At 41.6% G+C, this 20,656-nt stretch overlaps 1 protein-coding gene across 1 annotated transcript in view; it reads left to right on the top strand.

The window, feature by feature from the left end:
- The window catches only part of ITIH5 (inter-alpha-trypsin inhibitor heavy chain 5), a 73,706-nt gene that overhangs the window by 6,885 nt on the left and 46,165 nt on the right, over positions 1 to 20,656 (top strand). Inside the window, exons 2-5 of the mRNA XM_065871823.1 lie at positions 2,320 to 2,364; positions 12,852 to 13,015; positions 13,954 to 14,055; positions 15,884 to 16,134. Of these exons, the coding sequence (XP_065727895.1) occupies positions 2,320 to 2,364; positions 12,852 to 13,015; positions 13,954 to 14,055; positions 15,884 to 16,134 (562 nt within the window). The remainder of the gene's footprint in view (positions 1 to 2,319; positions 2,365 to 12,851; positions 13,016 to 13,953; positions 14,056 to 15,883; positions 16,135 to 20,656) is intronic.

Below are 20,656 nucleotides of genomic sequence, written 5' to 3'. Positions count from 1 at the left end.
TCTTTCTATTCCATGTTCCGTAGAATAGGAGACTCTGTAATGGCTTATAGTGGTAATTTACAGTAGCGTTATCTATTTTCAGGAGGGATCAGGGAGAGGATAGTGGTTAAACCAGTTTCTGTTATACTTTGAGTTTACAAAATGGAAATATCTTTATTGTTTTTTTTCCTATTTGGAAATGATACACAGTAATTTGTCCAAAACTGAGGTAGTACAAAAAAGTTTAAAGAAGAAGAATTTAATCGCTCAAAGGTAACAGCCATTAGCATTTTGGGCACATTCTACACACGTAGACACTTATAAAAATGAGATCATGTTAAAGATAGCGTTTTGCTACCTGATTTAATCACTTAAAATATGTCTGAATGTATAAGTGAGAACAGGCCAGTCTGTACTGGGGTAACAACCCCCAAATCTCAGTGACTTAAATGACAAACATTTATTTCTTGCTGTATGACTTGTCCATCTTGGATTGTCGGTGCAGCAAGTGTGATCTTGGGCTTGGTGGAGCAGTGACCATATCAAACGTTGCTAATTACTGTGCCGGTGAGAAAAGGCAGTTCTGGAGGACCTCACACCTGCGATCAAATCCTCAGCGCAGAAGTGACAGATGCCACTTACATTCATAACTTATTGGCCAGAGCCAGTCCCGTGGCTCTGTCTTCCCACAAGAGGGCCAGGAAATGCAATCCTTCTGACAGAGAGTTGGAGAAATATTTGGTGAACAGCACAGAAGTCCAGTAAAATTAACATTGATGTCAGTAAATATAGGCCCATAATATTATTTCCAATAGCTATATTCTAATTAATCAATGTATCATAATATATTGAACCAAACCATTTTTCAAGGATATGTTAGGGTATTTCCAATGATTAGCAATTGTTTTAAAAGTTGCAAAGAATTTTTTTGTACATTCATTTTTTTTCCTATTGATTTTTCCCCCATATGGTGCTTTTCCGAAACTAGGATTTCTAAATTAGAAGATGTGCATACTGGTGGAAATGTAAAATGTTACAGCCGCTTTGAAAACTGGTTTATCTATTTCTTAAAAGTTAAATGTATCATATGATCCAGGAATTCCACTTGTAGGTATCTGCCTGAGGAAACTGAAAACGTATGTCCAACACAAAGAACTCTATGTGAATGTTCATAGAGTTCAAGTTCCACATTATAAATAATAGCCAAAAAGTAGAAATAACCTAAACGTCCATCAACTGGCCAATGGATAAACAAAATGTGGAGTATCCACACAATGGAATATTATTCAGACATGAAAAAGAACAAAGTGCCGATGAATGCTACAAGATTACGCTAAGTGAAAAAAGCCAGTAATAAATGACGACATATGGTATGATTCCATGTATACGAAATGCCCAGAATGAGTAAATCCATAGAGACAAAGTAGATTAGTGGTTGCCTGGGGCCAGGGCAAAGGCTGGGGTTGGCAACCTTTCTGTTAGGATAATAAAAATGTTCTAAATTGATTGTCATGGTGATTGCACAGCTCTGCATACACTAAAAAACATTGAATTGTTTTAAATGAATGAATTTTATTGTTTGTAAATTATACCTCATAAAGCTGTTGAAAGAGGCATGCATACAGTCTAAGCATATTTTCCAAGTCTGTGATCGACATTGTCAAACTGCCCTCCAGAAAGGCCGATTCATCACTCACAGCAGAGGTAGTTAACACTTCTGTTCTTTAAACGGTGACGTGTCATGAGAAATAATCGGCAACCAGCTAGGGCTTTTAAATTAGTCCAGAGGGGCTGGTTAATTATTATATGATTTTTAAAAATAAGGATGTTATTACCGTCCCCTGCCCCTCCTCTGCGTGTGGGAAAGTATAACAAATCATCCACAAAAAAACACAGTAAGAAAGTTCAAGGTAAGTTCAGTTTTGCTTCCAGAGCTTCCTGGAGTTTTGAGCAGAGTAAATGAGCCCATCAGAGTTGAGCTGACGGGTTTACTCGTTGTAGCAGACACAACAGCAAAGAGCCGATTTTCAAGCCAAAAGTGAATGGAAACCGAAAACAGATATTCTAGTGAACTCTGTCCTGGCCATTTCATCTGCCTTCCCCTAACAGATGTAAGAACCCTCAGGTGAGGAGGGGGTGTGACATCATGGGTTCAGCAGTCAGCCAGGTCTGAGAGGGATGAATTCTAATCCTGGCCTGGATGCTCCCTGGTTACAGGTCAAAACTGCTTTTCAGGATGGATAACCCTTTGCGTGAATTTGAATTGGTTTTAACCCCCCTCATGTAACTCACATGAGAATGACCTCACGATCATATTTCATGTCTCTTTTCTTCTTCTAGGTTGCACTCAGGGTCCCAAGGCAAGTCAGGCTGTTGCAAAGGCTGGTACGTATATTCTCGTAAAAATCTGTTCCCCTCGCTATTCTGTGTATTTTGAACCAGGCAATAACTATGTTCGCAGCTCCCCCAAAGCTTATAAATTGAATGTAGAAGAAATCGAACATGAAACAGTGTAGCTTCTGTAAGGCTTTCTTTTATAGGCTTTTATAAGGCTTTCTTTAAGTGGATTTTTTTTCTGAAAAGAGACCTGATTATTCCAGTAGAACTGTAAGGACAAAGTATGAAGTTTTCAAAGAACTTCTTAGAAAAAAGCCCAACACCTAAGTGAATCTTTACTTTTTTATGATGTTCTTACACAAGAAATAAAGGCTGTGTTGTGAAGTAAACAGCTAAAGCAAGCAAAGAATTCACATTTATAGATTAAAGCTTTGTGTAATGGAAGTTGGTCCAGGCTCTCAGTGCATGCTGGAGGTTTCCAGATGGAACTTGGGCAGATGTTCAGGATTCTAAGCGTTTATCTGAAATGATCTCAGTCCTTCCTTCCCACTGTGTGTGCCGTGATATATCAAAATGTGGGGACACGCCTTCAGGCTCTGAGGCTATGGATTCCTCTGTACATCCTCAGGAATGAGCCATTTACCCAAGGCCTCCGCACTCCTGGCTGGTGGTCGAGTCAAGGCTGGATTGACCATGACCAATGTCGCAATCATTACCATCTTTATTTGGACCAGGACTTTGTATTCTCATCGTTTTCTGCATGGCCTCTTCCTCCCCTCCCTTCTCCTATCCTCCCAATCCTGACTCCCCATACCCCAGGTTTGCTAACCTCATTGTCTCATGTTTTTGTTCATGTTCACATCATCATACACAGACATATGTGAACATAAACGGGTAAAGAATTGTGAAGAATCTAGATTTTTACCCTACTTACAAGCCAATAAGCTAGTCTGTTGCGTTTCATGGATGCTGGCACAAAACAGGAGACTCCTGGGCCAGAGATGAAGGATGATTTACTACTCACAGTAAGAGCAGAAGTCAGAGTGAGTGGCAGGATTGGTGCCTTTCCTCCAGCTCAGTTCTCATGTAGTGATACAGAGAGGGCCAGGCGACACCTACACACGTGGTTGATTTTATCACAAGAGAGGTGCTGTATAGCACAGGGAACTCTGTTCAGTACTCTATGATGACCTATATGGGAAAAGAATCTGTAAAAGAGTGGGTATGTGTATAGGTATAACTGATTCACTTTGCCGTACAGCAGAAACGGGCACGGCATTGTGAATCAACCATACTCCAATAAATATTAGTCAAAAAAAAAAAAAAAGAGAGAGAGAAACGCTAAGCTTAGGGAACCTGCCTCTTTTGTAATGAGCACTAAGCCTGCCTGATCTTTGCCCTGGAGGGAGACATTCTCTTTATTATTCTGGACTTTAAGCCAACCTGCCCTTTGCTCTGAAGGGAAACCCCACCTCTGTCTTCCCAAGCTGTTCATTATACAAATATCCTGGAAAATGCAGTAGAAAACAGAAGTAGCCAGTGCCTCTGCACAGAAAATGTGCAGAAATACCAGACTCATGGACAGTAGTCTCCCAGCAAGACATGGATACACATATTCATTCATTCAACAAGGTTTTTGTTTTGTTTTGTTTTGTTTTTGGCCAAGCCACGCGGCTTGTGGGATCTTAGTTCCCTGACCGGGGATTGAACCCATGCTGCTTGCAGTGAAAGCGCTGAGTCCTAACCACTGGACTGCCAGGGAATTCCCAACAAGTATTTTTTTGAATCCTTACTATCTGCCCAGAAATGTTCAAGGCATTGGGAATATAGCAATGAACGAAACAGGCAAAAGACCCTGTCTTTCATAGAGCTTGAATTCTAAAGCGGGGCAGAGATAGACACAGTCAATAAATAAATGGTTAAGTGTGTTAGGAATAGAGAAGATGCCATGAGAAAAACATCATGGCAGAGGCAGGTGGGGGACCCTCGTGTACATTGGCATGTATGAGAGTTCTCATATTTGCTTTCAGACAGTGGGACCACGTAACCACAGCTACTGTTCCCTGCATGCTGACCATGTGCCAGGCATTGTCCTGAGCGCCTCATGTGTCATAGCTCAGCCAAATATAGAGACATTTTACAGATGAGAAAACCGAGGTTCAGAGAGATTGAGTCACTTGTCCAAGATTACACTTTCCGAAAGAGGTGGTTGAACCAGGATTTTGAGTCCCAGCAGTCTAGCTTCTGAGTCTGTGCTTGTCATTTATACACACAGCTGCCTTCTCACCTGATTGTATTTTTCTATTTCTTATTATTTTCACTCAACAGTGCCTCACCTGGCCTGCCTCTATCCATTCTTTGACATGGTGAAAAATATTACAGGTTGTTGGCACACGATGGTTTATCAAGCATTCTACTATTGATGAGCTTTCAATATTTTTCCAATTTTTTTGCCCCTGTAAATGCTGCTGCAAAAAAGTTTTTTGCCCCTGTAAATGCTGCTGCAAAAATTTTTTTTTCTAATATGTGGGTGCTTTTAATTCTGTGGGTGAGATTTTCAGTAAGAGGATTGCTGAGTCAGAGTGCGCGCACACTTTTAATTTTGATAGATGTAGTCAGACTACTTTTTGAATACACCTAGTACCTTATGTCTTAATTTCATTTCTATCAGCAGTGATGAATATGTACATTTCTGCCAGCAGTGCTATAATTACTCCTTTTGATTTGTCAGTCTCTTAGATTTAAAGTGATACCTCATTGTTCCTTTAATGTACATTTCCCTGAGTCTGGACTTTTCCCCATATATTTATTGGCCATTCAGAGTCGTTCTTCTGTGAAATTTTTTCTGCACCCATTTTTCTATTGTGTTTTTTTATCCCCTAATTGTCAGTATGTAGGAGATCTTTGTGTGCTCTACATACTCTGTCTTCTGAATTGGAAGAGTTCTCCCCTAAATCTGTTATTTGTCTATTAACTTTGTATGTAGCATAGTTGCCATATAAAAGCTTTCAGTTCCTGAGTAATAAATAAGTTTATCGCTTCTTTATACCCTTCAAGGTTTCATTCTTGGTTAAAAAGATTTCCTTGGCCCTTTGGCTTAGACTGTTTTATACAATCTCTTAAATTTTCTTAGAAATCTAGTAACGTTAAAAGCCTCACTTTTATTGATGCATGTATTATAATTTTGTGATGTGGACTTTATTTACCCATCCAAACAGTACCAGAATGATCTTTCCAGCATAGGTCTGGTGCATCACTCTTTTGCAAATGCCTTCAGTGACTTTGTATCACCTGTAGGATTAACTCTGAGGACATCTATGGCCCCTTGTGATCTGGCTCCTGCCTGCCTCTGTAGCCCTCGTTTACCCGAGTCTCCTTGTATTTTGTGTTCTAGCCATACCACACTAATCTGAATGTTCTCTACTCTAATTAATGAAGAGGGCGTGGTGGCCACAGCTGGTACCCTCCTGTCACTGCCAGCTCATGGACCCCTGGGGATTTGCTTGATTTTATTCTGAATTAAGCAGTTACTCTTTTAAGGAAGCTCTTGTATCACAGATGCCAAAAATGTGTATGTTTTGAAAAACAGGAGTATCTTTTTTTCTGAGTCTCCATGGTGCTTGACAGCTACTGGCCTGTTTTCCTAAAATAATTCACTGCCATCCTTTAACCTCCCAATGGCAGGGGCTGTGTCTTGGCATCCCCTTCCTAGCAGATATGCTAAAATTTATAGCTGAGATGTGTTTTGAGCAGATGTGGTGAGACACACAGACATGGAAATGATCCTCACGAAGGAGGAAGTTTATACTCAGAGGTCCCAAGGGATGAGAGGCATGGCAGCGCTATGTGGGGAAGCACCGGGTCAGTCAGGGGGCAGCAGGGACAGAGAGAGAATGCTGCCAAGAGCCTTTATTGGGGTTTTTACAGGAAGAACTTGATGAGTCAGGTTAGGCATGCTGCGTAAGCTCAGGATTGGGTAGCTGGAATAATGTTGGCAGTCTCTGGGCTACAGGGATGGTCCCCAGTGGTCAGGTACCTGGTCCTGGGGTGATACGGGGCAGGGGGAATATTGGTTGGTGTGTGAGAGTTTGGTAAAGGAGGTGGTTGGGGTAGAGGGCTCTGTGCTGATTGGTTGTATCTCGAAGGTGTGCTCGCAGGGGTGTCATTTGCTATCTCTAGGAATCAGCTGGCCCTGGGAGGAGCAGCCTCTCCAAGATCAAAGCCCCAAATGCCAGAGCATCAAAAGTATCGAAAATAAGAAAATATAGTCAGTTCAGCAGGTAGTGTGGTGCTGGGCACCATTACCTCACTGAGAGCCAGCTATATACATGTCTGTCTCCCTGCTCCCAACTCTAGCCATCGTGGTTTATCTGTTTTAGGGGGTATACAGAATGGAATTTTTTTTCTGCATAAAGATGATAATTGCGGGCTTCCCTGGGGGTGCAGTGGTTGAGAGTCCGCCTGCCGATGCAGGGGACCTGGGTTTGTGCCCTGGTCCGGGAGGATCCCACGTGCCGCGGAGCGGCTGGGCCCATGAGCCATGGCAGCTGAGCCTGCGCATCCGGAGCCTGTGCTCCGCAAAGGGAGAGGCCACAACAGTGAGAGGCCCGCGTACCGCAAAAAAAAAAAAAAAAAAATGATAATTGCATTTTGTGTTTCCTCTCTAAACATAATGAAATATTGCCCTATAAAATGTATTACTGCAAATAGGCAATTCAGAGCTGATGACACCCTCTGTCTGCAGAAGGAAAATTACTTCCCCAGGGTGGTAAATACAGTCATCAGGGAGGTGCCCTGTCTGAAGTCCTCTGCTTCATGTAATAACAGCATGCGCTGTGTTTTTCTCAAAAGGAAGAAGCATTCAGGTTTAGTAAAGATCTCTGGACTGGAGTCAGCCAATTGCCAAGCTCCATAAAGTGAGAGGGGCTGATGAGGTGGTTTCTGAGGTTCTCTCCCACCTTTGGGCTGATTTCTTCTAGTGGTCGACAAAGGACTCTTAGACCAGGATAAAACAGCAGAAGGTCAATCTTTTGGGAAGAGACCTGGCTCCTGGCAAAGGCCGTGGCAAACACTCCCCTGTCACAGTTCCAGATGGCATCTTGGGGGATTCAGGATGTCTTCTGGGTGACTTGATCTTAAGTGACTCACGTGAGTCACACAGAAACCTCTGGTCCCCCAAGCAGCTAATTCAGACACTCCCTGCCAAAAAAGGCTTTTCCATCTGTTTCGCTTTTTCAGGAAAGATAATGTCACAGGAAGACTTGATTTCTGCCCCCTGTTTTCCAGCCCACATTCCCAAACAAAATACTGAGTTGAATGCATATATGGAAAGCATGTTGGATTTTTAAGAACTGTGCTTTGGGAAAAACCGAGACCACGGTTTTATATCCTCTCTTTTATGACACATTTTCGTAAACCTCTCCCATTCCAGGTTCTGTGCTTGGCCTTGGGGTGGTGCATCTCCTCACGATTTTATGTACCTGGCCAATATTCTTCACCCCATGTGCCCTCCTTTCTAACTAAACTACACTCTTCTTGTGCCAGGAATGGGCTATGGTTCATTCCCATTTCTATGTCTTTTGTGTTTTTAGAATATTCTCTTTGTTTTCTTTCACCACATGTAAATTCTACATCTCTTTAAAAGCCTTTTCTTACTTTTATGGTCTTCACTGTTTCCTCTTCCTTCTGAGCTCTGGAAAGTCTCCTAGTCAATCAGTAAATATTACTCAGTCATAAAAAGGATTGAAATTGTGTCAGTTGCAGAGACGTGAATGGACCTAGAGACTGTCATACAGAGTGAAGTAAGTCAGAAGGAGAAAAACAAATATCATACATTAACGCATATATGTAGAATCTAGAAAAATGGTATAGATGATCTTATTTGCAAAGTAGAAATAGAGACACAGACATAGAGAGGAAACATATGGATACCAAGGGGGAAAGGAGAGGGGTGGGATGAATTGGGACATGGGGATTGACATACATACGCTATTGATACTATATGTATAAGATAGATAACTAATGAGAACCTACTGTGTAGCACAGGGAACTCTACTCAGTCCTCTGTGGTGACCTAAATGGGAAGGAAATCCAAAAAAAGAGGGGATATATGTATACGTATAGCTGATTCGCTTTGCTGTGCGGCAGAAACTGACACAACATTGTAAAGCAACTATACTCCACTAAAAAAAAGTAAATACATATATCTCCCTATATCTTCCTGTGTTTCTCTCTATTTTTTGCACTTTCTTCCCACTGCGCTTTGAGAGAACAGATCGTGTGTAATATTTCTTCCCAATCCATCATAGAATCTAGAGTCGTGCTTCTGAAACACTACTTTATTACTATTTCCCTTTGGAGGATATCTGTTTTTCTCTAATTGTTCAAGATTCCGAAAATTCAGTTTTACAAATGTTTTTGATTTTGATTCTCTGCTGAGAGCTGTGGAGGAGAAAAAAGGAATAAGTCATGGCCACCGTTTTCCACGTGTTTACAGGCCAGGAGGAGCAGGAGAAGGGATGGGTAGCTTTTGGGGGTGGGGGATAGAGTTGCGCATAATTGATGTTAATAGATTTTCGGGCGGACAGCGCAGTCACGGAAAGGCAAGGGCTATCCATGTAAATAACACAGGGGCTCCTGTGGGAAAACACTAACCGGGCAGAAGCAGTAAAACTAAAATAGTTTCTTGAAACTTTTCTCAGCCTGTCTCTCGGGGCTACAGACCATAAACTGTGCTTCTTCGTGATGTAATGTTGTGGAAAATTCTGCTACATCCATAATCTTAAGGCAAAAGAAGATACCATAGTAGTCAAACTTAGCATTTTGTCAGGCGTCTTCTAATTTTCACATTTTAATTGCAGTGAGATTTTAAGTGATAATTATCTCATAAATGAGAACAAATCAACATGACATCAAAGATAATCTCAAGGGTACCAAGTGCAGAAGATCTTTAAATACTTTAGAAATAGTACAGGGCAAGGACTCTTTATGGTAGAACCTCAGTTTTGTTTGGAATGCCGTGCAGCTAGAGTTGTATGCTCTGTTTATCAAAGACGTAAACTAAACAAGATTTTTTCCCTAGTAGTGCTCGACTTTTATGTAAAGAAGTGATAAGTTGATAAGAAAAATATTGGGGGGGCGCGAATTCCCTGGTGGTCCAGTGGTTACGACTCCGCGCTTCCATGGCAGGGGGTGCGGGTTCAATCCCTGGTCAGGGAACTAAGATCCTGCAAGCTGCATGGTGCAACCAAAAAGAAAAAAGAAAAAAAAGAAAAATATTTTTAGAAAATATCGGAATGTGGCACTAGTGCGGAATGGATTCAGCTCCCTGCCCTGTCTGGAGTGTTTACAGTTTAATGGGGGGGATAACTAAGGTTTACAGGTAACTTTTGAATTGAACCAGCATTACATATACTATGCTTTGGCAGTTCTGTATTTTACTGGCTGTCTAACAGTGACCGCTGGGAAAAGCCTTGATCAGCCAGGCCACCTCTGGAATCCTTTTACAGAAGAGGCAGGATTGGAAGTCAGCAACTCCATATTCTCATGCTGGATTTCTTACCTCCCACCTGTGTGACCAGGGGCAAGTACCCTAGCCTGGTCTTAACGTTGGTAAAGCGAGGGGATTGGACTTGAGAGTTTCTTTTTCTTTATATTTGTCTTGATAGCTTTTACTATAACTTCTTCATTTCAAGGGTGTTTCTAATATGCAGAAGTCTAGTTCCCAAAACAAAACCAATAAAGCACGTAGAGATCAGAAAGTGCATAGAGTTCGAAATAAATTAACAAAATGACTAAATCCAGCTCAAGGGCAACTCAAACTAAAGTAGGGTTGTAAATTCAAATGTCTAAAGGTGTCCGGGTCTAAAGGTCCAGGTCTAAATGTCTAAAGGTGTACGAGGAAGGTGTCCATTTTCTGTTGCTGTATGAAAATCTTCTCTCAACTCGGCGGCTAAAGCAGCGGATTTTGTCCTAAAGAGACTAGATGTTCATAAAGAATGTTTTGTCAACATTGCTTTACAGTGTTGTGTTAGTTTCTGCTGTACAGCGAAGTGAATCAGCTATATGCATACATATATCCCTTTCCTCTCGGATCTCCCTCCCACCCTCCCTGCTCCATCCCACCCATCTAGGTCATCACAGAGCACTGAGCTGAGCTCCTTGGGCTATACAGCAGGTTCCCACTAGCTCTCTGTTTTACACATGGTAGTGTATATATGTCAGTCCCAATCTCCCAATTCATACCACCCTCCCCTTCCCCCCGCCGTGTCCACACATCCATTCTCTACGTCTGTGTCTCTATTGCTGCCCTGCAAATAGGTTCATCTGTACCATTTTTCTAGATTCCACATATATGCGTTAATATACGATATTTGTTTTTCTCTTTCTGACTTACTCTCTGTGACATTGTAAAGCAACTATACCCCAATTTTAAAAAAAGAGGACTTCCCTGGTGGTGCAGTGGTTAAGAATCCGCCTGCCAATGCAGGGGTCACGGGTTCGAGCCCTGGTCCGGGAAGATCCCACATGCCGCGGAGCAACTAAGCCTGTGCGCCACAGCTACTGAGCCTGCACTCTAGAGCCTGTGAGCCACAAGTACTGAGCCCGCATGCCACAACTACTGAAGCCCGTGAGCCTAGAGCCCGTGCTCCACAAGAGAAGCCACCGCAATGAGAAGCCCGCGCACCGCAACAAAGAGTAGCCCCCGCTCGCCGCAACTAAAGAAAGCCTGTGTGCAGCCCCGAAGACCCAAAAATAAAATAAATAAATTAATTAATTTTTTTAAAAAAGAATATTTTTAAATAAAAAATATAATCATATATATGATTATATATTATACATATACAAATATATATGTGATTATATATATAAAATATATAAAATCATATATATATTTTTTATATATAAAATATATAATCGTCGATTATTTCTGATTTCAGGAATAATTTCCTAAAACCCAATGTTTTATTCCTTACTTTTGATTTTGAGTTAGATTCTTGGATCTCAGAAGAAGACATAATTTAGGTGATTTACAAGCCCTCTCAATTTATAGATATAAAATTCTAGCAGAAATACATGAAGTGTCACCTAGTTATATTAGTTTAAAAGAGTGCTTCTCAACCCTCAGAATCCCCTGGAGGGCTTGTTGAAACATAGACTTCTAGCCCCACCCCCTGAGATGCTCGCTCTGTAGGTTTGGCATGGGGTCTGAGGTTCTGCATTTCTAATAAGTTCCCAGGTGATGCTGCTGACACTGCTGGTCCAAGGACCACATCTCAAGAACCATTGTTTTGAAATACCTCCTTCTCAGACCGAATTGGAGGACTTGTTTTCTTTCTAGGGGAAAATCTTTCAGATGTGTTTAGATTTTTTTCTGCTTCAAGTTCAGCCACCAGATGAACAGTCTGGTGGAACTCTGCCACCACTGCCCACGCTCTGGCCTGGCTCATGCGGTGAAGAAGACACTTAGCAGAAGTTATAATACCATGAGGTAGAAGCAAATGCATGTATTATAGATGCACAGAGAACTGTGAATAGTTTAACCAGCTTTAAAATTCGCACTGCCTAGCTACTGCCCTTATCAGAAGTTTTGGGGATAAATTTAATTAGCACAGACTTCCCTATTTCTGGGTTCTAATTCCCCAAATACTTTCTTGAGCTCAATATTGATTCTTATTTTACAATAATGTGATTGTCATCTGAATGGAAAAGCCCCAGAGTATAGTTTCTCTAAGTGGATATTGAAATTAATTAGGAAATATGAGAATTTCTTTAGGTGTAATCTGATGTTGTGGTCAACTCAGTGAGTCTAGAAATGTGATCTAAACATTTATAACAGAAAAGTGTTATATACTTCACATACTTCTAAAATTCCAATATTTTATTAAATTCTTTGAGTATATTCTCTGTTAAATTGGAAATCTTAACTGTGTCCATTTCTTTTTGTTTTCTTTTTACAGTTTTTTAAAAAAATTTTATATTGGAGTGTAGTTGATTTACAATGTTGTGTTGTTTCAGGTGTACAGCAAAGTGATTCAATTACACATATACATATATCTATTCTTTTTCAGATTCTTTTCCCGTATAGATTATAACAGAGTATTGAGTAGAGTTCCCTGTGCTATATATACAGCAGGTTCTTGTTGATTATCTATTTTATATATAGTAGTGTGTATATGTTAATCCCAACCTCCTAATTTATCCCTCCCTACTGTGTTCATTTCTTAAAGCTGGGCTAAATAATTTGTTTCTCTGTCATGTACTGGTTGTTCAACTGTGACTGTTTTACAACTGAGGGGAGAATCCGGAAAATCAGGACAAGACAAAGAAAGAAGAAAACAATCACAAGTCAAGGGCTCCCAAACTGAAGATGATTTCTCTTACGGAAAAAAAAAAAACCCACACCTACCCCCAAATGGTTGAATCATGTGCCATTGAAAATACTGTTTTTTAAAAATTTTCATTGAAGTATGGTCGATTTACAATGTTGTGAGAGTTCCAGGTGCACAGCATACCTTGTGTTTTGATTCCAACAGAAAACCAAACCCTTGATGACAGAATTCTCAGTGAAGTCCACCATCATTTCCCGTTACGCCTTCACTACGGTTGCCTGCAGGTTACTGAACAGAGCATCTGAGGACCAGGAAATCACGTTTCAGATGCAGATTCCAGCCGCAGCTTTCATCACTAACTTCACTATGTAGGTGACACCCTGGTCAGAGACCCTGGGTTGAAGATTTCTAGGCGGGAGGGTCAAGGGGAGCCTGAGATGCTGTGAGGACCACAGTCTTTGGCCGTGAGAATTTATAAATTCTCAGTCCAGTGGACAGTTCGTGGGAAAGAAGGTTGATTCCCTCCCCGCCCTTCCTCTCCCTTCTTCCTTCTGTCTCTCCCTCTCCCCCTTCCTCCTTTTTATTACCTCTTCTTTTATCCCATTACTCTCTTCTTTCCTCCCTCCTTTCGTCCCCCCACCTTCATTTCCTCTTTCTTTCCCTCCAACAAATGGGTACCCACCCTGGGCCAGGCGCGCTTCAAGGTGATTGGTCTACTTCTATGAAAAAAGACAATGTTGCTCTGCTCCAGAAATTCCACTGGGGAGAAACAATAAATAAGCAAACAGATGAATAAATGAGATAACTTCAGACAGTAGCAAATGCTGTGGAGATGGCAAGTAGGATTGAGGCAGCTTGTTTAGTTGGGGAGGTGGATCAGAGGAGTCAGTGTTGAAGTTGAGATCTGAAGGACGAGACACCATGAAACCTTTGATGTACCAGATAGAATATCTTTCTTCTTTTCTCCTGAACTAAGAGGTAAAGAGATGCGAATTAGGTGTGTGGGTTTAATTTTAGGTCTGGGCAAGGTTCAAGTTGGTGAATCTTCTTGGAAATTTGAGCAGGTCTTCTGATTTCCTCCTGGAGAATCAGAGGCCCCCTGGCTTGGATCTTCCCATTTAGACCTGTTGAAAATTGCCCTAGAATGGGATGAATGATACAAGGGGAGTGCCCTGGCCTGGAATGCATTCTTTCTGCACATCCAAGAGGCAAATAAAAATATTTTCTAGGGTTGTCATGGTTATGAGATCCATGTTTGAGTTTGTCTTGGAAGGCAAGCTGGCAACGCGGCTGTCTTGTGTTTCAGGCTTATTGGAGACAAGGTGTATCAGGGAGAAATTACAGAGAAAGAAAAGAAAAATGGTGATAAGGTAAAAGAGAAAAGGAATAAAACCACAGAAGTCAGTGGGTAAGTACCATTGAATTAAGGAATTAAAAGTCCACTTTAGCCAAGTGTCAAATTTTCTGCCCTGCCTACCCATCTTGTTCTCACCCTTTTCTTCAAAGGTTTATCTTTTCATTTTTTATCATCATAATAAATAATTAAATATACCTGGTTAGGGACTTCCCTGGCCGTCCAGCTGTTAAGACTTCACCTTCCAGTGCAGGGGATGTGGGTTCGATCCCTGGTCAGGAAGCTAAGATCCCACATGCCTCAGGGCCAAAACATCAAAGCATAAACCGGAAACAATGCTGTAACAAATTCAATAAAGACTTTGAAAATGGTCCACATCAAAAAAAAATCTTAAAAAAATGCAGATATATACCTGGTTAACAATATAGTAGCTAAGGGTTTATGATGAAAAGGAATATTTTATCGCTCCCATTCCCCAGTTCTCACTTTCTAGAAACATCCACTTCTGATATTTCTGTAGTTTTCTGGTAGTTACCTCCCTCACTCTAAATATTATGATAGTTTTGCTTTTTAAAAATTTCGTGATAAAAATCAGATATTATCTGTTGATTCTGTGCTGTGAAGAAAGAGGATTTAGCATGTTTACAATACTCCCACTTTCTCTCTGCATTCCATTTTTTTGTATTATTATCTTTTTCTTCTTCAGTTAATTTAAGCAGAGTTATACCATCTTAGACGAGCCCTGTTATCTTCAGTGATAATATTCTCTCTCCTTCTCGTCATCCTACCTTTTCATTTCCATTTCCAGCACTCATCTCTTCCTACTTAATGATTTACTTTTGCATCATCAGAGCTATCACCGTTAAAATTCTGATCTGTCGTGGTATTTGTATTCTTTGTCTATAAACTGAATCTAAACACTGAACACCAATAAATCAATTCACTTTTAATGACTCCGTAGATAACATTAACTAGAGAACCACCTAGTGTACTGAGAATAATCAATTTCCCTCTCTACCAGCCCATTTGAAAAAAAGTCATCTGTTCCCTTTGAAGAAAAACGACCTTAGGATCTAGAGGAAAAGGTGTGGGCTTTATGAGGATTATCTTTTCTTACACTTCATAAATTGTGCAGAACCAGGCAAGCCACAGTTCCGTTTAGTTGGATCACAGCAGGAATCTGTTCTTCCTGGAGGTCAGCTGTGTCAGTCCCCCTCCCCTTTGCTCCCTCGGGTCTGACACAAGGAGAGGTCGGAGAGTTCAGTAGTCTTTGAGTTCTCTGCTCTTCAGAATTCCTTGAACCTGTGTGACCTTCCTCTAGTGCAGGCCTTTGCTACTCGTCCCAAAACTGAATTCTAGTTTTTCTTTCTAATGTCAACTGAAAAAATATGCACAACCTAAAAATCAAGAATTATGTTTTATTGGAGGCATTACTGAAAACTAATGACTGGGCGACAGCTTCTCAGCTCTGAGGGACTGTTCCAAACAGGAGCCAGGATATAGAGGAGTTTTTGCTGGGAAAAAAAAAAAGGTAGTCACACATCAAAAGATTACTGCTAATCACACACACTGAAAAACAACAGACATCTCGAGTTGATGAATTCAGTGCTTCTGTGTACAGGAAGATGCAAGAGTCTGGGCTCATTGAAATTATTCCTTAGATATGCATCTTAACTATCTAGGGCCAGTCTCCTGGTTTTCTTCTTCCTGAATCCCCTCAGGATGCATCATGGGGGCAGCTGCAGTGGCTGGTGGCTTGATGATGGGGAAACATTGTGGTCCACGCTAAGGCCTCTCGCTGAGAGAGTTTGGCCGGGGCCCTGGGGGACTCGAGGGAACCTGGCTTTCTCCGATCCCCTGTTCCCTTTTCTCTTTCTTCCAGGGAGAAGGGGACGGAGACCTTCAGAGCCTCCGTGGTGCTTCCCAGCAAGGACAAGGCTGCCTTCCTCCTGAGTTACGAGGAGCTCCTGCAGCGGCGGCTGGGGAAGTACGAGCACGTGGTCAGCGTACGGCCCCAGCAGCTGGTGGGGCGGCTGACGGTGGAGGTGACCATTCTGGAGAGGTCGGGCATCACGGCGCTGGAGGTGCTGGGACTCCAGAACAGCCGTCGCCAGGGCAGCGGGCGGGGGCAAGGTGAGCGGTGCTGGCCGGATGCACTCAGGTGTCGTGTACTGACTCCAAGCTGGGCGCTGGCATTAAACCAGATGGCACCCCTGCAGCACGGGCCCCAAGAGGAGGGGGAATCTGAAGGACAGCAGCAAAACAAAGACAGTGCCCTGTACATTTTTTTTTTTAAGCCAGGCTCTATCAGGAGATTTAAATGTTCAAATCATTTGACACTGTCGTATCACTCCTGGGAATCTAACCTCGGTGAGACATCTAAAATATCGGTACTGTTACATGTACAAACCCGTTTGATAATATTTGTAGTAGCAAAAACATTCCTTCATCCTAAGTATTCAACCACACAGACGTGATTAGTAAAATAGGGTTACAAAAACAATTCAGCACGTGATAGAGAAAAAAGAGACACAGTTGTACATACACTTTAATGTTAAATATGTTAACTGTGAAGCTGACAAAAGACCAGGAAGTTATATAAAATAATCATTTTATACTAGGGGTAAGGGAGTACGTGGTCATTTTCTAGTACTCTTTTTTTAATTATTTTATTTTATTTTTCCATACTCTGTTTTTAAAGCAAACTTTTGACATTAACGTAAACATCTAAATAATGTGCTATGTCTTTCTAAATTTAAATAATTAAAAATATGTACTGCCAGTTTGACTTAAGACACGGGCATTTTCTTCATTAATAAGATTGCTCAATTTGCTTTTTTCTCAAATTTTAATTTTTTGAATAGCACTCTGTTGAAATGATAATGAAAAATTCAGTCTAATCTAATTTTAACCACTATATTAATTTCCACTAATAGTTTATATTAAATATTCACTTGCATTGTGCCTTATCCTAGATATATCAGTAAGGCTTTATGTCAAATTGGTGACAGCATAGATGTGCCCCCAAATTCACCAGGGTTAGAATGACAAGATTTCGGATATCTGTGACACTGAGATCAGGGAAGTGCTGAGTGCTAAGTGATCGTGGAGTGTGCAGAATCTGAATTCAACCCCTGTGACTGCAAGGAGGGTCCAGAGTCTCCCAAGAAGGCTTCTTGTACAAGAATATTGAGGGATGAGGTTGGAAGGAGAGGAGAGAAATAACTTGACACGAGGAATAACAGAATGTCGTTATCTTACATGATGCAAAAACAGTCGAGAGCCGGAGCTGGTACGTGGGAGAGTAAACAGTACGGAACATACGCGTTCTGCCCCCAGCACGCAGTTCAGTGAGTGACTCTGGACGTGAGAAGTCGTTCACCCTCAAAGACTGGAGTGTGGATTCAGGTCTATTATAAGTTGACTCCAGACAGTGGGCTGGCAGTCCATCCAGATCTTGTCAAAAAGTTACAGATATCATCAAGGGACCTGGCATTCAGAAATGGCATGAGATACATGACACCATTCTTAGGTCATCTAGGTCACTGTGTGTATGGTTAATGGATTTTCAATCACTTATGAACGCTGACCTGGGCTGTGTGAGACTCAGCCTACGCATCTGTAAACAGGGATAGTAACTGTCTCTTAGGGTCATTGGGAAGCATTTGTGTACATGTGGTGCCGAGTAAGAGCTTAATCATCATAATTAGTATTATCCCCTTCTATTTACTTTTTTTCTCTGCGAATCTTATCTCCCCTATTAGATCATAAGTGATTGTGAAGCAGGTCTTTGTCTGATTAACCTTTGTCTCCTTACAGTATTAAACAGGATGCATTTTAAAGAGTAGATAGCTAATGAGGTGTCTGCAAAGTAGAGAAGAAAAGGAAGAAAAAAAAGGAAAAAAAAGAAAAATACACACCTAATCTAATAAGAAAGAACATTTTAAAATTTCATTTCTCCCTAATCACAATTTAGTGGGAAACTTTCCCACGTGGGAAGTATGGTCGTCCTGTTGTAGGAATGAAATGGATGTGTGTCTTGCCAGGTTCAGAACCACTGTGACTCTTCAGAGGTGTCCGCGTTGTGGTGTGTGGGTTATGCTTGGAGGGGACAGGTCTGAATCCTGTTGTTAATCCTGTTACTGCTTATCTGCAGGGCCTGTGGGAATCTCAGAGGAATTTTTCCAGACCGTTGGTCTCTTGGGAATCTGTTTATTTTTAAGAAAATTGTTTTCCTGGCTCTTTGCACCAGAGTAGATATTTTGCCTTCCAGAGTGAGAGGTCTCACAGGCCATTACCCAGGCCAGGTGCAGTGGACCGGGGCCCTTTTGCCCCTCATTCCCGTCCAGAGCTCAGCTGTTCCTCTTCCTGCAAAACGGCGGCCCCAGGAGCCAGAGGCATAGGATGTTGTGATTTTGTCTGGACGCTGTTGCGTGTTTCCAGAAAGCATCCAGGATAGAGGTGCAGCTAGAATAGCACTTAGACCAGGACGTTGGCTGTGATCGTGTGAATGTGGACCGGAGCCAGCACATGCCTCTGATAGATCTGGCTGTCCTTAAGAGGTCAGACTTCTGGACTTCTCTGACCACTGGACCCAGTGACATCTTTACGGAAGCAATTCTAGATAAAGATGACTGTGTGCTAGCTACTAGACTCGGCCCTTGCACACAAGATTATCTCCTTCAACCTCTAGAACAGCCCTCTCTGGGAGCTTTTGTAAAATACTGAGGGTGTGAGTTCAAATTCCGAGTCTCTCCCTAGTTATGTAAAAAGAAAGGGAAAGGCTAAAAGCAGTGGAACCTACCTTTGCCTCAGTTTACTTGTCCGATGTATGGGGATTGGACCCACGGCTATTGAACCGTAAACGAATGGGCTTTTTCTCAATGTGAAAGCCAATTCAGTGAGATGTACTTTGGAAGCCAAAGCATTATACTTTCTGGATTATTAAAATAGTTAACTCACGTGCGTGGTTCAAACTCTAAAAGGATACAAATTGGTATTCGGTACAAGACCAGACTCCCTCTCTCATCCGTCACCCTGCTCCCTTCTCCTCCAGTAACTGTCCTCTAAAATATTTTTATGATTTGTGAGCTCAGTGGAGCAGAGTATTTGAAATTAAGACTTTCCTGGAACATCCCTAGATGTGTGATCTTCTCAAGTCATACACCAGGATAGATATTCCATCTATGTTTAAAGCTGGTTATTTCACTCTCTAGGTTAAAATCTCAAACTTCTTATGGCCCTATGGCACCAAAATTACTGCCCTTTCCATGATTAAAAAAAAAAAACTGGAGGGGGGCATAAAACTTTCATTTATGATCAGATCCCTGATGGCTAGGAGTAACATAAAATGAGATAAACAAAATAAGAAATAAGGTACCTTGCCTGTTTTATCCCCTTTTGCTTTACATCAGTGATGCTCAAACCTGGCTATACCCTACAGTCACAGGAGAGGTTAAAAAAAAAAAAAACACAGATGACTGGGTCCTACCTCAAACACGTGAATTAGAATTTATCTGGGTGAGGCCTGGGTAGCTGTATTTTTGGGGTTTGATATTATTTGAATTTCTATGAGAAACAGATTTTTTATGAGCGCTTTTTAACATGCTTATTTATTTGTAAAGCTAAAGAACAATGTTGAAAAGTTTCTCTACCACTAAACAGATACGGTTCTGTGACTTTCATTGTTTATCGCTTATATTCTTTGCTTTTTGAAAAAGCAGTTTTTATTGAAGCTTAGTTTGCATAGCATAAAATTTTCTCATTTTAAGTCTATAATTCAGTGATTTTTAGTACCTTTGCAGAGTTATGCAACGTCAGCACAATCCAAGTTTAGAACATTCCTATCACCCCGAAAAGATATTTGTGCCTACTTGCAGTCACTCCCTGTTCCCACCTCAGCCCCAGGCAACCACCAATCTACCATCTGTCTCTATTTTCAGACAGCTGCATTTTTTTTTTTTTTTTTTGTGGTACGCGGGCCTCTCACTGTTGTGGCCTCTCCCGTTGCGGAGCACAGGCTCCGGACGCACAGGCTCAGCGGCCGTGGCTCACGGGCCCAGCTGCTCCGCGGCATGTGGGATCCTCCCGGACCGGGCACGAACCTGCGTCCCCTGCATCGGCAGGCAGACTCTCAACCGCTGCGCCACCAGGGAAGCCCTCAAGTCACTTTTGATCAGAGACTAGCCTGTGTCCTGCGTATCCATAGATGCACAATGAAGGGTTGGTTGAATCTGTTTAAAAATCTTATTTCTCTTTTTCTTTGCTTGGTCTGGTAACCTCATGACTCTGCCTTTTGCTGTGAAGGCTCTCAGGATTGTAATCAAGGCACCTAGTGTGGTGCCTGGCATAGAATGGGTGCTCAATAAATATTTGTTAGAAGAATTTAGGAATAAATAACTGTCGGCAGTGAAGATGCTATTGGATTTTCAATACATTCCTGGCTTAAGTTGGTCAATTTTGTCAGCTCTTGGGTGTAGCTCTTATTCTGTTGTGAAGGAGGGATTAGGAGACAGAATTTGGTTCCAGAAGACTGGTTACAAGAATCTAGATCCCTCCCTTTTCCAGAATTGCCAGATAAAAGACAGGATGCTCCGTTACACTTGAATTTCAGATAAACAGTATATCCTGTGCAGTATCTGAGACATACTTATCC

Source organism: Phocoena phocoena, chromosome 2 (genome assembly GCF_963924675.1).
Source record: "Phocoena phocoena chromosome 2, mPhoPho1.1, whole genome shotgun sequence".
In the NCBI taxonomy this organism is placed as follows: Eukaryota; Metazoa; Chordata; class Mammalia; order Artiodactyla; family Phocoenidae; genus Phocoena; species Phocoena phocoena.
This window is presented reverse-complemented; position numbering and strand designations above follow the sequence as displayed.